The sequence below is a fragment of the Camellia sinensis genome, chromosome 11, assembly GCF_055761805.1.
Source record: "Camellia sinensis isolate YWXY chromosome 11, ASM5576180v1, whole genome shotgun sequence".
NCBI lineage: Eukaryota > Viridiplantae > Streptophyta > Magnoliopsida > Ericales > Theaceae > Camellia > Camellia sinensis.
In genome coordinates, this window is record NC_138971.1 from 172663760 (window position 1) to 172679539 (window position 15780).

Consider the following 15780-nt stretch of genomic DNA (forward strand, 5'->3'; position numbering starts at 1 on the left):
TTACTTCTTGAAAACACAAACATAAACTAACCGGCGGGTGTATACCGGATACCTTTCCGATGCCTAAGTCAACAAATAGACAATAGACAAAAAGCTATGTTTTTTAGAGTAGAAATTGTGATACCTGTACATAGGTCCTGCTATGAGCTTTTATAGATTCGCAATCCTAGTAGGATTCCAACTCTCCTTATAAAAGTCCTCCTAGGAATCACACTTCCAGTAAAAAGTGTCTATCTTGATAACACTCTACTTACTACCAACCAAGTAAGATAGTTTTCTCCTTTGTCTAAGTTGGTGCGGTTTAACCGAGCTAGCTTATTTCGATCGTGCTCACAACTAAGCAATGATGTAGATGGCACTCGATCGAACTACATAGCTCGGCCTTCCTTCTCACAAATATCTCGGCCAGCCACCAGGCCTAGTTTTTAGGTAGCTCGATCAAACCCTTCTACCTAGTTCGGTACCCAGACAACATGGAACTGAGCTACTCGGAGCCCATACCCCGGCCCTTAGTCCGGCCCAAAACAGAGATTAAGGGATCGTAGATTGGCCCAATTTCTCTTTATAAATTACCCTCTCAAGTGGTATCCTTACTAAAAAGGCATTTAAAGTAATCAACAATGATATTTTTAACACTAGAGGAATCAGATATCCAGTTACCCTCCTCATTCTTGAGAGCATTTATCTTAAGTTTTCTCTTCTTGGTTATGATGGATATATGGAAATATCTAGTGTTTTTGTCACCAAGAGTAATGTGGTTCGATCTAAATTTCTGAAACCAAAGCATTTCTTCTTGAAACAAAGTCTCATTATACTGTTTGATAAGATCTTTTTTGAGAGTTTGAAGACTATGGATGAATTTTTCAGCAAGGACTCTTTGAGTGCCCTCAATCCTAGCCAAAAGCTTTCTTTTCCTTTTAAAAATATTACCAAAAGTCTCCTTATTCCAATCAGAAACTTTATGTGTGAACTCAAAAGTAGCATCAATGAGGTAAACATTCATAGGTAACCAAGTAGATTTAATAACATCGATAAGGCTTAGGTGGGACATCCAGGCAACTTCAAATCTAAAGGGCCTACTACGGGGGTTTAAGAGACGCATACCTTGAGTGTAGACTACGAGAGGAGATTGATCTGAATAGGTTCTATGGAGGACTTTGACTGTAGCTTCAGGGAAGATGGTTCTCCATTCCGTATTACACATTGCCCTGTCTAGTCTTTCCATGGTGTTGGCTAGACCTTATCTGTTGTTAGTCCAAGTCATTCGAGGTCGAAAGCTTCCTAAATCTATAAGGTTGCAGTTGTTCACATGTTCAAGGAATTTATGGGTCCTCTTAGTGTTCTGGCTGAGTGAAAAGCTTCTTTTTTCATGTTGACTTGCATAGTCGTTGAAATCACCAGCTACCAGCCAAGGTTGTTCCACATTCACCGTTATATCTTCAAGGTCTTTCCACAAATGGGCTCTAAGGTTGGGATTGGGACTGCCATAGATAGCGGCCAATACCCATTCTTCAAAATCCTCTTTATGGACCGTAGCATGGATGACTTATGAGTTGACAATAGAAGATCTAACATTCACCTGGCTAGTGTCCCAGATTATCCAGATGCCACCCACTCTACCCACCGGGTCAACAATGAATGGTGCGGTAAATCCAAGTCTGTTAAAGAAGTTACTCATCTTGCTATAGGCTACTTTCATTTCCATGAGCACCAAACTTTCAGGCTTATGAGTCTTGATAATCTCCACTAAGTTTCTCTTAAAGTTGTTATTGTCAGCTCTGCGGTAATTTCAAAATAGAAGTCGGAGCAAATCCATGGAAGGGTATGAGGGGGGATCTCTGACTGCAAGCTCCGTAACGATACTACGGATTCTCCGATGATTGTACTCCACTGATCTAAGGGAGGCCATTTGAATAAAGTGGGACGGGTGGGTTGGGTTGTCCCCCCAACTTGGTTCGATTGTCAGCCGTAGTTACTCTATCCACCAAACGAAAGCGACTAGGTGAAGAGCTTCTCTCATGGGTTCTAACAACAACCCCACTGCACTGCTCTGGTTCAGGTGCTTCTCTATGTCTTTTCCCTGAGCTTCTGGTGTTGACTTTCCATCTCTCTCCATTGTTGGTCTTTCCGGGGTCTGGGTCAGGGGGTTCACTCTTACTGTTCAGTTGGTCGAAAGAACAGGGTGTAGATAGAGGAGATAGATTGAAGTTAATGATGGGGGTGTGGATTACCATAACATCAACCATGGTAGAGTCTTCTTTACTTGTGGTGGGTTCCGATGCACAACTCATGTAAGTCACTGTAGGCAGTTGTTGCTCCTCACTACCGTATACATCTCCATCGATTTGTTCACAGACTGAGGCCTTTGCAGAAGAATCTTCAATATCAGTAGATGAGCTTGCACCAGTTGGGTGAATTAGAGGTAAAGGTTTGTTCTGGTTAAATTGTTCAATGGATATAGTTTGAATCTGATTGGCTTTCCCTTTACTTTTAGCTTCTTTAGGTTGGCTTGGTCCTATTTGTGTAGATGGATCTGTTTAGGGTTTCTCAAGACCTGCTCTATTGGTTTTCCTGCCCTTTAAATTTTTGCATTGCCCATCCTGGCCTTCTTCCAAATAGTTAAATCTATTGGGCTTAGTGGTTAGGCCAGCTACTTCTTGGGGTTTTCTAGTCTAAATTGGCCTACGTCCACGTTTAGTTACAAGTATCCATGGCCCAAATGCCTCCTCTGTGGTTCCTGGAGACTGCATGTTACAGTTGGTCATATTAATAGGTGTACTGGAGTTCTCGATGCCGATAACGGCTAGTATAACCCTGGCCGATTGTATACTAGGCAATTTGAATCGGCAAGCTTCCTTCTTATGCTCAATGCGGCCACAGAGAAAGCAGAAGAAATGGAGTGATTTGTACTCGATGTTATAGCATTTATTCTCCAACACAAATTTGGGTTTTAGAGGTTGTGTACGATCCATCCCCACACAAATTTGTAGCACTTGTGTACTTCAAAACTTTTGGGAAGTGTATTTGAATCCTTTATTTTATTTTGGGAATCTTTGGTGTTGTTGTATCTTAGTTTTAGAGGAGTACAAATCGATTTAAACTTGTTAGGATTGCTCGTTCACGCTTGTTTACGTTGAAAAGTTGTTTGGGAACTTAAAAATCTTGTTCTGGGGTTGACACCGGTCTTGGTTGTGTTGACACCTTCCTTTTTTTGTTGGCCTCAAGGGTCGACACCAGTCTAGGAAGGGTCGACCCTTGTCCTGGAATTGCTTGCTAAAATTTGGTGTCGACACCAGTCTAGAAAAAGTCGACACCTTGCATGCTGTCAAACATAAATGTTCTAGCTTTTCTTCATAAGGGTCGACACCTCTTCTGCAGACACACCTGCGAACTTTTTACCAGATTTTTAGTCGGTTTGGGCCCTACTTTTTGGGGATTTTGACCAGATCTTTTGGGTTAACTTTGGGGTTTATTTTTGTTTTGACCTAGTACTATAAATAGGTCCACCACTTGATCTTTTCTTTACCTTTCATTCTCATTTCTCCCTCTAAACCATGAAACTCTTTTTTTCTCTCAAAAAGCACTTTTTCACTCAAAAATCCTTAGATCTACTCACTTGAAGGCCCCTCCTCGCCTTGCTTCTTTAAGATTAATTGTAGAGCTTGTCGAGGGCTTCATTTTGATTGGAGCAAAACGTCTTTTCTTCTCCGTCGACTTTTGGGCTTTTCTTCATTCTCCCTCTTCTAAGCTTGAGGTAGGGACTTTCTATACTCTTGTATGATTTTTAACTTGGATATTTGATGATAGTGAAAATAAAGGTTGGGATTTGGATGATTTTAGACAAACCTATGGTTTTGGTTTAAAATCAAAAAGAAGGGTCTTCAAAATAAAGGTGTTGAAATGGTTATGAGTATGGATAAAAGGTTGTGTTGTGTCAAACTTGTTGATTTTGGCAAACGGGTTGTATTTGGGAGGAAATGGGGTATTGCCCTAAAATGTTTCAAACGGTTATTTTGTATAAATCATGGAATTTATTCAATAAAGGTGAAATTGGTTAGATGTGTAAGTTAATGGTGGAGTTGGAAAATTATCGTTTCTTATTGATGGACATATGGATAGTTTATCTAATGTGAAGTTTGTATAACTGCTTAGAAATATCTGTTTTGGGCTATCAGTGGAGGAAAGCTATGGTTGTTGTAGAAATTGCATGAAGATTAGGTGAATTGAAACTAATCTTGTATTAATTGTCATTGAATATGACTATGTGTTAATACATAGTATATGTATCATATTTGGGAGGAGAAAGGGGATGGACTCCATGTTTGGAAGGAGAAAGGGGATGGACTCCATTGAATTAAGTTGACCTGTGTGTCCAGGGTGAAAGTCCTGAAAACCACGCGTATATACATGGGTGCCGATTCCCGCGGACAAAATTTCCATAAACTGGCAGATTGAATTGTCTATGTGATAATTGTATTGGTAGAGAATTATTGGGATGTAATCTTAGTTGGATTGATTGGGTAACAAGGGATTGAACTCATGTATTGAGATGAAATGAATTGCCATGAACTAAAGTAAGACTAAAACGGCTTGAGATATAAAACTAGGCATAGTATGATCTTGTAACATCACGAATGATTTGTCATTGGCATTGCATATGCACATCATACATATACTTTTGTTAAGACTCGTATATTGTGATAGATGGTTTCTACTGGGCTTTGGCTCACCCTACTTGGAAAAAACATTTTCAAGTGTTGGTGATATGCCACCGCCAAGGACTTAGCTTGGGAGGATTGTGGAGTTGAGAGCTCACTTTTGTTTATTTGTATTTATTTTCTTTTTGTACAAGCCTAGAGCTTTATCTGTATTGAGCTTCTGACTCATTTTGTTGTAACCAAGCATCGTGTTGGAAGCTTGGAAGCCTGTAGGGCATTTTTATCTATTTATCTTTCTTCCTCTCTTTTAATTGGAAACATATGATATAGATTCAGGGTTAGGTTTTATGAATGTATAATGGATATACTTCTCTTTTGTATATCATATTGAATTAATAGAAGATAACTTTATTATTGTTGTTATCATATAATGCTTATGGTGGATGGATTATTGTATTATTTTTAGGGCATGACAGCTTGGTATCAGAGCGTACCGGTTTTGAATACTTTGAGTACGTGGGAAGTGGTTAGTACCACGATGAGTTTGTCTCGCTTGATAGAGACTTTCATATGAACGATGTGTACTTGTATGATAACATGCTTATGTGATTATATGAGTATGAGATTAAATTTGTAGAATGTTGATTGAGCCTACGGGTTTCTAGAAATCTCGTTAGAAGAGCACTCGATCACTGCTGTTTCTAATAGGAACTCTGGCAACGTCGTGGGACGGTCATTATCCGGGAATGAAATTCATATGTGTTTATGTGTCAATATGCTTATGTGGATTGAATTATTGTTGTCCATCGCTTTAGGACGCGAGTGAGTTAGTTTCGACACATTTGTAAATGTGCTAATCATTTCTGTTACCTTTATTAGGATGTCAGGACATGGACGTGGAGATGGTAGGCGTGGTAGACCTAGAAGGCACGAGGTGCCTTTATCGGATGAAATTCTGGCACAAGAAGAAGGGGTTGGCCAAGCCAATGCGGCTGAACCAGCTGGTCAACAGGCCATGGACGCCCTAACCCAGGAAATGGCCAGAGCATTGCAGAAATCCATAGATATTCTCAGGGTTGAGAATCAAGTCCAAGCCCATGTTGCTAAGACAGGGTCATCTTTCTTGAAATGAGAGTTTTTCTGGACGAGTTTGTAGGTGATCCCAATGAGCCACTGAAGGCAGATGAGTGGCTAGAGCAGATTGGGAAAACGTTCGAGATGCTTGGCATTGAGGATGAGTAGTTGAGAGTGACCTTGACATCCTTCCAACTGAAGGGAGATGCGAGTCAGTAGTGGAAATATACGCGTGGGCACATTAGGGTGACTTGGGAGGCTTTTGCCAGCACTTTCCAAGACAAGTTTCTACCCCCCACGATTCAAGAGAAGTTGAGTGACCAATTCTCCAAGCTGGTGCAGTTGAACACTCTGGCGGCTGAGTTTGAGGCCACATTTACTAGTTTATCGAGGTCTGCACCAGAACTCATGGAGACTAAGGAGTGTCGTTATTTAGAGTTCAAGAAGAGATTGAGGACTGGGCTAATGTTCAAGGTGGTCGGGTTGATGATTAGGAAGTATGGACACCACGTGGAGGCGGCGGCTTAGTTGGAGACCGTAATGCAAATGGAGAAAGAGAGTATGAAGGGCTCCAGAAGGAGTTAGGATGTTTAGGGGGACAATATGAGGCAGAGGGGTTCTAACCCACAGCAGTCCTAGGGAGCTCAGTCGAGGTCCACTTTTCCAGTGCCAAGTTCAGGTTCTAGAAGAGGTGGCCAAGGAGATCTCACTTGTTATAAGTGTAGCCAGCTGGGCCACAAGTCTCTAGCTTGCCCTCAGAGAGGAGGAGGGCAATGGTTTGCATCATCTTCGGTTCATTCCCAGATCAGGGGAGAGGGCAGCCGCTTACTTGTTATCAGTGTGGGCAGGCAGGGCACATGAAGAGATTTTTCCCTCAGTTAGGTGATACACCTGGTGCATTTGGTTTGAGACAAACACAGAGCCACCAGTCTGCACAGTCAACATAGGCCTCGAGGGCCAATCAAGGAGCCTCTTCGGCTCAGTCAGTGCATCAGACTTATGCTCCGAAGGGTGAGCAGGTTGAATAGAGACCTACAAGGTGTGTGTATGTTGTTACCGTGCCGGATCTTGTACCAGTATCGTCGGTAGTGAGAGGTGCCTCCTTGTTTTACAATTCAGTTGCTAATTTGTTGATTGATACGAGTGCATCCCATTCATATATTTTGTCTGCTTTTGCATCGATTTTGGGGTTAGAGTTGGCTCAGTTAACATCTTTTATCTGTGTAGAATCACCTATTGGTAGTGAGGTGGTTTTGAAATAGAGGTGTTGGGGTTGTGACATAGAGGTTACCGGTTGCCGACTTCCTTTTGCATTTGTATTGATTGATATGTTTAGTTTTGACGTTATATTGGGTATGGACTGGTTGTCATCATATCGGGCTGTTATAGATTGATACCGTCAGAGGGTTACTGTATGTACCATAAGCAGTGATTATTTTTATTTCTTGGGGGACCGGGTTGATAGAGTCATATCACCGACGTATGATCCACGTGAGAGGAGCGAGCTTAATTACCTTCTTGCCAACTTCTTGAGTACTGAGTGTGATGAAGGCCAAGTTGAGTTGCCAATGGCAGTTTGTGAATACCCGGACGTTTTTCCAGAGGATTTTACTAATTTACCACCTCACTAAAAGATCGAGTTCTCTGTTGATTTAGTGCCTGGCACGGTACCGATTTCTATGGCACCGTATAGATTTGCACCTGCCGAGTTGAGTGAGTTGAAGATTCAACTCTAGGAATTGCTAGATAAGGGTTTTATTCGCCCTGGTACTTCGCCTTGGGGAGCACCGGCTCTTTCTTTCAAAAAGAAAGATGGTGCGTTGCGATTGTGTATTGACTACTGGAAGTTGAACCGGGTAACTGTTAAGAATAAGTATCTTATGTCTCGTATAGACGATTTGTTTAATCAGTTAAAAGGATCTTGTTGCTTTTCTAAGATAGACCTGAGATCAGGTTATCACCAATTGAGAGTAAGGGAAGAGGATATCCCGAAAATGACATTTCGTACACGGTATGACCATTATGAGTTTCTAGTGATGCCCTTTGGGCTAACTAATGCACCGACTGTGTTTATGGATTTGATGAACCGGATCTTCCGGGAGTTCCTAGACCGTTTTATGGTCGTCTTTATAGACGATATCTTGATTTACTTACCCTCTGAGGAGGAGCACTTGCGGGTAGTACTTGAGTTACTTAGAGCCCACAAGTTGTATGCTAAGTTTGGGAAATGCAAATTCTGGTTGAGAGAAGTTAAGTTCTTAGGCCATGTGGTATCTAGGGAATGAGTGACTGTAGATTCATCCAAGATAGAAGCAGTGCAAGATTAAGAACCACCTAAGAATGCTTTCAAGATTCGCAGTTTATTGGGGTTGGCTGGGTATTACCGTCGGTTTGCGAAGGATTTCTCTAAATTAGCTTCACCGTTGACTAGACTAACGAGGAAAGGGATTAAGATTGAGTGGAGTGAGACTTGTGAGAAGTTTTTTCAAGAGCTCAAGGTTAGACTTACCACTGCTCTAGTTTTGATTATTCCGGAGAGAGGTTTGGGCTATTCAGTATATTATCATGCCTCACGTGAAGGTTTGGGCTGTGTTTTGATGCAAGGGGGAAAAGTAGTGGCCTATGGCCCGCGACAATTGAAAACACATGAGAGGAACTACCCCACTCATGACCTAGAATTAGCTGTGGTGATTTTTGCCTTAAAGATTTGGAGGCATTACTTATATGATGAGAAGTTTGAGGTGTTTTTTTATCACAAGAGTCTGAAATATCTGTTTGCACAGAAAAACTTAAATCTGAGGCAGAGGAGGTGGATGGAGTTCATAGAAGACTATGACTTTGAGTTACATTATCATCCGGGAAAAGCCAATAAAGTAGTCGATACTTTGAGTAGAAAGTCTATTAGCAATGTAGCTTGTATTGTTATTCGGGAATGGGAGATGTTGGGTGCTATTGGGTAGTTTGACTTGCATCTTGACGAGTCTGCTGAGTCTGCAGCCTTGTTTTTGGTAATTGCACAGCCTACACTTGTGAATCGAGTAATAGAAGCACAGGAGGGTGACCTTGAAATAGAATCCCTTCGAGAGAAGATTTCCAGTGGAAATGTGGAGAAAGGCTTGAATGTGTATCTTGATTCGGGTATTAGATACTGTGATTGTCTCTTTGTGCCGGAGTCTTGTCGAGAGGAAGTACTTCGAGAGTTTCACCATTTACGCCTTGTGGTACATCCAGGAGGCACAAAGATATATCACGACCTTAGCCGCCAGTTTTGGTGGAGGGGAATGAAGAAAGATGTGGCCGTGTTTGTATTGAGGTGCCTAACTTGTCAACAAGTGAAGGTCGAGCATCAGAAGCCGGCAAGTTTGTTACAACCCTTGCCTAAAGCCGAGTGGAAGTGGGAGCATGTCTCAATGAATTTTTGTTGTAGGCCTTCAAAGGACTCAACAGGGTAGTGATGCAATTTGGGTGATAGTGGATCAGTTAACCAAGACAGCGCACTTTATTCCTATGCGCGTAAGTGATTTAGTAGATTACTTTGCCGACCTTTACATTAGGGACATAGTGAGGTTGCACGGAGTCCCTGTGACGATTATTTCGAATAGAGATCCACGTTTTATGGCCCGACTGTAGCAGAGTTTACAAAGTGCCTTGGGTACGAAATTGACCTTTAGCACTGCGTATCATCCTCAGACTGATGGGCAGTCCGAGCATACTATTTAGATCCTTGAGGATATGCTTCGAGGCTGTGTTCTTGATTTTAAGGGTTTGTGGGAAAGACACTTGCCCCTAGTGGAGTTTGTCTATAACAATAGTTTCCAATCGAGTATTGGCATAGCATCGTTTGAAGCCTTGTATGGCAGACTTTGTAGATCTCCTTTGTGTTGGGCCGAGATGGGTGATGCACCTATGTTAAGTCCAAAGTTAGTTCGAGAAACGACGGAGAAAGTTTCACTTATTCGTAAGAGATTGGTCACCACCACAACTTTTCGGGGTTCATGATGCGTTCTATATTAGCATGCTTCGGAAGTATGAGCCGGATCCATCGCACGTATTAGATTGGACCAACTTAGAGGTAGATAAGGATGCCGCGTATGAAGAAAGACCGGTAAGGGTCTTGGATACCCGAGATCAAGTCTTGCGAGGTAAGACAATTCCCTGGGGTTAAAATATTGTGGAAACATCATGGGGTTGAGAAAGTAACTTGGGAATGTAAATTGGAAGTCCATGAGAAGTATCCGAACTTATTTGTTAATGTTTGATCATGTATCGAAGTGTTGATTATGTTAATGAAACATGAAACATTGTATATGTTATATATGTTTTGGAAACATGGATTTTATATAAAAACATTGTATGTGTTTTAGAAAATGTGAATTGTACGTTCAATGTTGGAACTTGTGTATCGAGTTAATGAAAATGAATGACCGGAAAATGGGTCATGGTGATGAAATTGATTGATTATCTTTGTTGGGCTTGGTTTAATCATGGCTTTAAAACTTGCTTTAAAATTTCGGGGAAGAAATTTCCTAAGGTGGGGAGGTTGTAACACTTGTGTCATTCAACGCTTTTGGGAAGTGTATTTGAATCCTTTATTTTATTTTGAAAATCTTTGGTGTTGTTGTATCTTAGTTTTGGAGGAGTACAAATCGATTTAAACTTGTTGGGATTGCTCATTCACGCTTGTTTACGTTGAAAAGTTGTTTGAGAACTTAAAAATCTTGTTCTGGGGTCGACACCGATCTTGGTGGTGTTGACTCCTTCATTTTGTTATTGGCCTCGAGGGTCGACACCAGTTTGGAAAAGGTCGACACTTGTCCTGGAATTACTTGCTGAAATTTGTTGGCGACACCAGTCTGGAAAAGGTCGACACCTTGCATGCTATCAAACATAAGTGTTCCAGCTTTTCTTCATAAAGGTCGACACCTCTGTTGCAGGGGTCGACACCTGCGAACTTTTTCCCAGATTTTTAGTCGGTTTGGGCCCTACTTTTTGGGTATTTTGACCAAATCTTGTGGGTTGAATTTGGGGTTTATTTTTATTTTGACCTAGTACTATGAATAGGTCCACCACTTGATCTTTTCTTTACTTTTCCTTCTTCTTTCTCCCTTTAAACCATGAAACTCTCTCTTTCTCTCAAAAAACACTTTTTCACTCAAAGATCCTTAAATCTACTCACTTGAAGGCCCCTTCTCGCCTTGCTTCTTTGAGACTAATTGTAGAGCTTGTCGAGGGCTTCAATTTGATCGGAGCAAAACGTCGTTTCTCCTTCGTTGACTTTTGGGCTTTTCTTCCTTCTAGCTCTTCTAAGCTTGAGGTAGGGACTTTCTATACTTTTGTATGATTTTTAACTTGGGTATTTGATGATAGTGAAAATAAAGGTTGGGATTTGGATGATATTAGACAAACCTAGGGTTTTGATTTAAAATAAAAAATAAGGGTTTTCAAAATAAAGGTGTTGAAATGGTTATGGGTATGGATATAAGGTTGTGTTGTGTCAAACTTGTTGATTTTGGCAAATGGGTTGTATTTGGAAGGAAATGGGGTGTTTCCCTAAAATATTTCAAATGATTATTTTGTATAAATCTTGGAATTGATTCAATAAAGGTGAAATTGGTTAGATGTGTATGTTAATGGTGGAGTTGGAAAATTGTCGTTTCTCATTGATGGACATATGGATAGTTTATCTATGAATAGCTTATCTAATGTGAAGTTTGTATAACTACATAGAAATATCTATTTTGGGCTATCAGTGGAGGATAACTATAATTGTTGTAGAAATTGCATGAAGATTAGGTGAATTGAAACTAATCTCGTATTGATTGTCATTGAATATGACTATGTGTTAATACATTGTATATGTATCATATTTGGGAGGAGAAAGGGGATGGACTCCATTGAATTAAATTGGCATGTGTGTCCAGGGTGAAAGTCTCGAAAACCGCGCGTATATACATAGGTGCAAATTCCCGTGGACAAAATTTTCGTAAAATGGCAGATTGAATTGTCTATGTGATAATTGTATTGGTAGAGAATTATTGGGATGTAATCTCAGTTGGATTGATTGGGTAACAAGGGATTAAACTCATGGATTGAGATGAAATGAATTGCCATGAACTAAAGTAAGACTGAAACGGCTTAAGATGTAAAACTTGGCATAGTATGATCTTGTAACATCACGAATAATTTGTCAATGGCATTGCATATGCACACCATACATATACTTTTGTTAAGACTCATATATTGTGATAGATGGTTTCTACTGGGTTTGGCTCACCCTACTTGGGAAAAACATTTTCAAGTGTTAGTGATATATCTCCACCAAGGACTTAGCTTGGGAGGATTGTGGAGCTGAGAGTTCACTTTTATTTATTTCTATTTATTTTCTTTTTGTACACCTAGGGCTTTATCTGTATTGAGCTTCTGACTCATTTTGTTGTAACCAAGCATCGGCTTGGAAGGTTGTAAGCCCGTAAGGCATTTTTATCTATTTATCTTTCTTCTTCTCTTTTAATTGGAAACATATGCTATAGATTCAGGGTTAGACTTTATGATGTATATACTTCTCTTTTGCATATCATATTGAATTAATGGAATATAACTTTATTATTGTTGTTATCATATAATGCTTATGGTGGATGGATTATTGTCTTATTTTTGAAGCGTGACAAAATTCATGCAAATTTACCTCTCGTTGCCATAGCGGTTGTCCAGTCAATTTTTAGTGGTTTGCCAATGGTTTTGGCAGTAGCAAACAGAATCTTATCTTGGTAGTACTCTATCAGAAGCTCCAGGAACCGAACCCATATTGCGGTTGTGGTTTCAAAGGCTTTTGAAGGTTTAAAATTGGGTTCCCATCTTCGAACAGTAAGGTAGTAATCCATGATTACCCAAGGGCATCCTGTATATACCTTTGTGTAGTCCTCCTGGTTGGAGAACTTGAATAAGAAAAAGTAGTACCCCAAGTCAATGGCGTTGAACTCACCTTGTAGCCCCCAGATATTTTTGACCCTTGTACACAGCATTGTGTAACCAATGGTTTTCCCTAGTAGTCTAATAATTAAGGCATTTTCCCATGGTTTCTTGATCTTCTGAAGGAGTTTTTTTGGAAGAGAGACTCTGGACAGTCCCATGTGTTCTAAGGTGGAATGGACAATTGAGGTAGGTCCCTCTTGTTCATCATCCTCTTCATCAGAGGAGAGTAGTTCCACTCTGCTATCAAACATGTAGTCACTATGGGGGTGTTTGTTTAGCTTTTCAGAGCTAACTTATGGTTTTTAGTTTTGAAAAAGTTATTTTGGACTGTTTGGTTAAACTTATTTCAAACAGCTTCTGATTCTAACAGCTTATTTTAACTTAAAAAAACTGATTCTGAGAAGCTGTTCACCCCTTGCTTCTGATTATCAGCTTCTGCTGTGGACATGTTAATTTATGGTTATACTCTTAAATTTTTTTATTTTTTATTTTTTTAAAAATAGAAAAAGATTCAAATGGACTATAGATTATTATTATTATTTTTTATGGGAAATGTAGACAAACAAAAAATAAAAATTAATTGAAAAAGCAATTTCACAGCTTATTTAACAAACACTACTCAGCAACTTAAATTTATAATCCAACAGTTACACCAAACAGATTAACAACTTCTGATTAAAGTCATAATCTATAATCTGTTAAGGTATAATCTATAAGCTGTTTTAACAGCTACACCAAACAGGGCCTATGTCTTGCTGTAGCCAGTGCTTCCTTGAAGGATTTTGTTGGTAGATTTCTAGGAGGTTTGAGGTTATGAGCACTGAGACCCGCATCACCCTGTTCAAACAGCATCTCGACTTCAATTTCCATCTCAGTGCTTGGGAAATAAGTAGAGCTCTTGATTTTCTTTGTATTCCGAACCAGGTGGTCTTCTTCTTTAGTAGATTTGGCAGCGTTAGGGTTATGGCGATGGTTTGCTTCCTCCATTTTCAGATGGACTGAATGCAATGTTGATGTGAGTTATTTTACATAGCTTATACTAGATGGATGGAGTGGATAGTCTTATAGATTGGGATGGGAGTACAATACAATTAAATGGTAGAATTATTTGTGTAATGATATTAAGATATGATATTTTACCAAAAAAATAATATTGAGATATAAGATGAAATATGTTTAATTATATATCAGTTGATTAAAAAATAAATTTATAAAATTATATAGAAAGTAATTTTATTGTTTTGTGATTGGGGCAAAATAATTTATTTTAAAAAATAAAATATGTACAATTTAAGGCCCCAGTTGGCAAGATAATTGAGACTAATTTAACTTAATAAAAGATCAAATAGATTAAAAAAATTAATAAAATATCACATCTAAATTATAATTATTTTAATTTTTTTTCACAAAACTAAAAAAAAACAAAAAATAAAATAAAAAACCAAAAGTTTTTCATTTTTAATTTAAGAAAATCTGACTAGCAAAAGAGTCCTTACAATAGGAGTAATGCGACTACTAAAATTTCAATTAAATATTTTACCAAATATCTAATATAAAGTGAGTTTCATATAAATATAAAATTCATATTTATATAAAATATTTAATAAAAAATTTGATAAAAATTTAAGAGCTCTAACACTTTCTTTACAACAGCTCAGTGTACCGGTTCTAAATTCATTAAATGCGGCTAACAACCATGTACTGTTATATGTGTCATTGTCTGATGTGAATGTGAAAGCTGAGAGAGTTGAGTTCAATGCATTTCCTTTCAAGTCTTTCATTTTCGACTGCTATTTTATTTCCCCTTCAATTGTCACAATTCTTTTCCTAGGAGCTTTAATTGTAGGTCTTTATTGATGCCTGTGGTGGTTGAATAATTATTGGGTAATTTTAAAATATTATATATCATTATTTATGTAGTCGAATAAATTAATAATTTTATAAAAAAAATTACAAATAAAACATAATAACTTATCTTTATTAAATAATTAAAAAATAAAGAACAATTAATTTAATGTGAATTGTTACTTTTTATTTGTTAAGACTAACACAAACAATGTTACATGATATTATGGAATTCCGAAGGAGAGAGAAGTTGCTATTTTATGAGAGCAAATGAACCCGTAACTATTAACACACAGTATAAAATACAAATCAGTTTGTTTGATTCTATTTTTTCAAAAATAATTTTTAAAAAATTCTACTTTCTTATTTTTCATTTTTTTTTATTGAATTTTTTTAATATTTTAAGTATTTTTTTATTTTTTAGACACACCTAGCATAAATACACCTATAAAGTAAAAAAATTGTAAAAAAAATCTTTTAAAAATTTACTAAATACCAAAAATACAAAAAAAAATATAAGAATTCAGTACATTTTTTGTATTTTTATGTATTTATTAATTTTTTAAAATATTTTTTCACAATTTTTTTAATTTTTAGATACATCTTAGTAAGGTGCATCTAAAAAAGTTAAAAAAAATATTTGAAATTTGAAAAATATTCACTAAAAACAAAAACACACAAAAATCAAAAAATTCAATTTTTAAAAAACTTTATCTAAAAAACTTAAACCAAACACACTGAATATAACTCGTACATTGTCCCTTGACTCGGTAATTAACGAGATTTGAACTTCTAACCTTTGACATGGGAGCGTTAGAGAAACATCAATTAAGCCTCGTTTTTAATAATTTTTTGATTAAAATATAAAGTAAAAAAAATTAATATATTTTGAGTGACTTTTTAATTTTTTACGAAAAAATGTATAAAAAATTGAGAGAAATTTTTTTTTAATTTTTTAATATAAATTATTAATTTTTTTAATAACTTTCTCACTAAAATATTAACTTATCATGCGAGGCCTTAGACTACACTGCCATTTCCCCTCTGTCATCCTAATTGGTATACTGCATATCTTCCTTTAAAATTTTACAGTGTTTGAATATCTTGATTCAAGAAAAAAAAAAAAAAAAATTGGGGGCCATACTTCCTGCTAACTTTTCTAACCCTAGTTGTTTAGGGTATGCCAATTCCCAAAAGCTAGGCAAAGGACCTAACATGTTAGGGCAAGACG

General features: G+C 37.9%; 2 protein-coding genes across 2 annotated transcripts; both read right to left on the minus strand.

Moving 5' to 3' along the window:
* Positions 1–577: 577 nt before the first annotated feature.
* Positions 578–1225, minus strand: LOC145802876 (uncharacterized). Its single transcript, XM_082895678.1, has one exon. It carries the CDS (start codon positions 1223–1225, stop codon positions 578–580), a length of 648 nt encoding a protein of 215 aa, XP_082751804.1.
* An 11178-nt stretch (positions 1226–12403) lies between these two features.
* Positions 12404–12955, minus strand: LOC145802877 (uncharacterized). Its single transcript, XM_082895679.1, has one exon. The coding sequence runs from the start codon at positions 12953–12955 to the stop codon at positions 12404–12406; it is 552 nt and encodes a 183-aa protein (XP_082751805.1).
* Positions 12956–15780: the final 2825 nt, after the last annotated feature.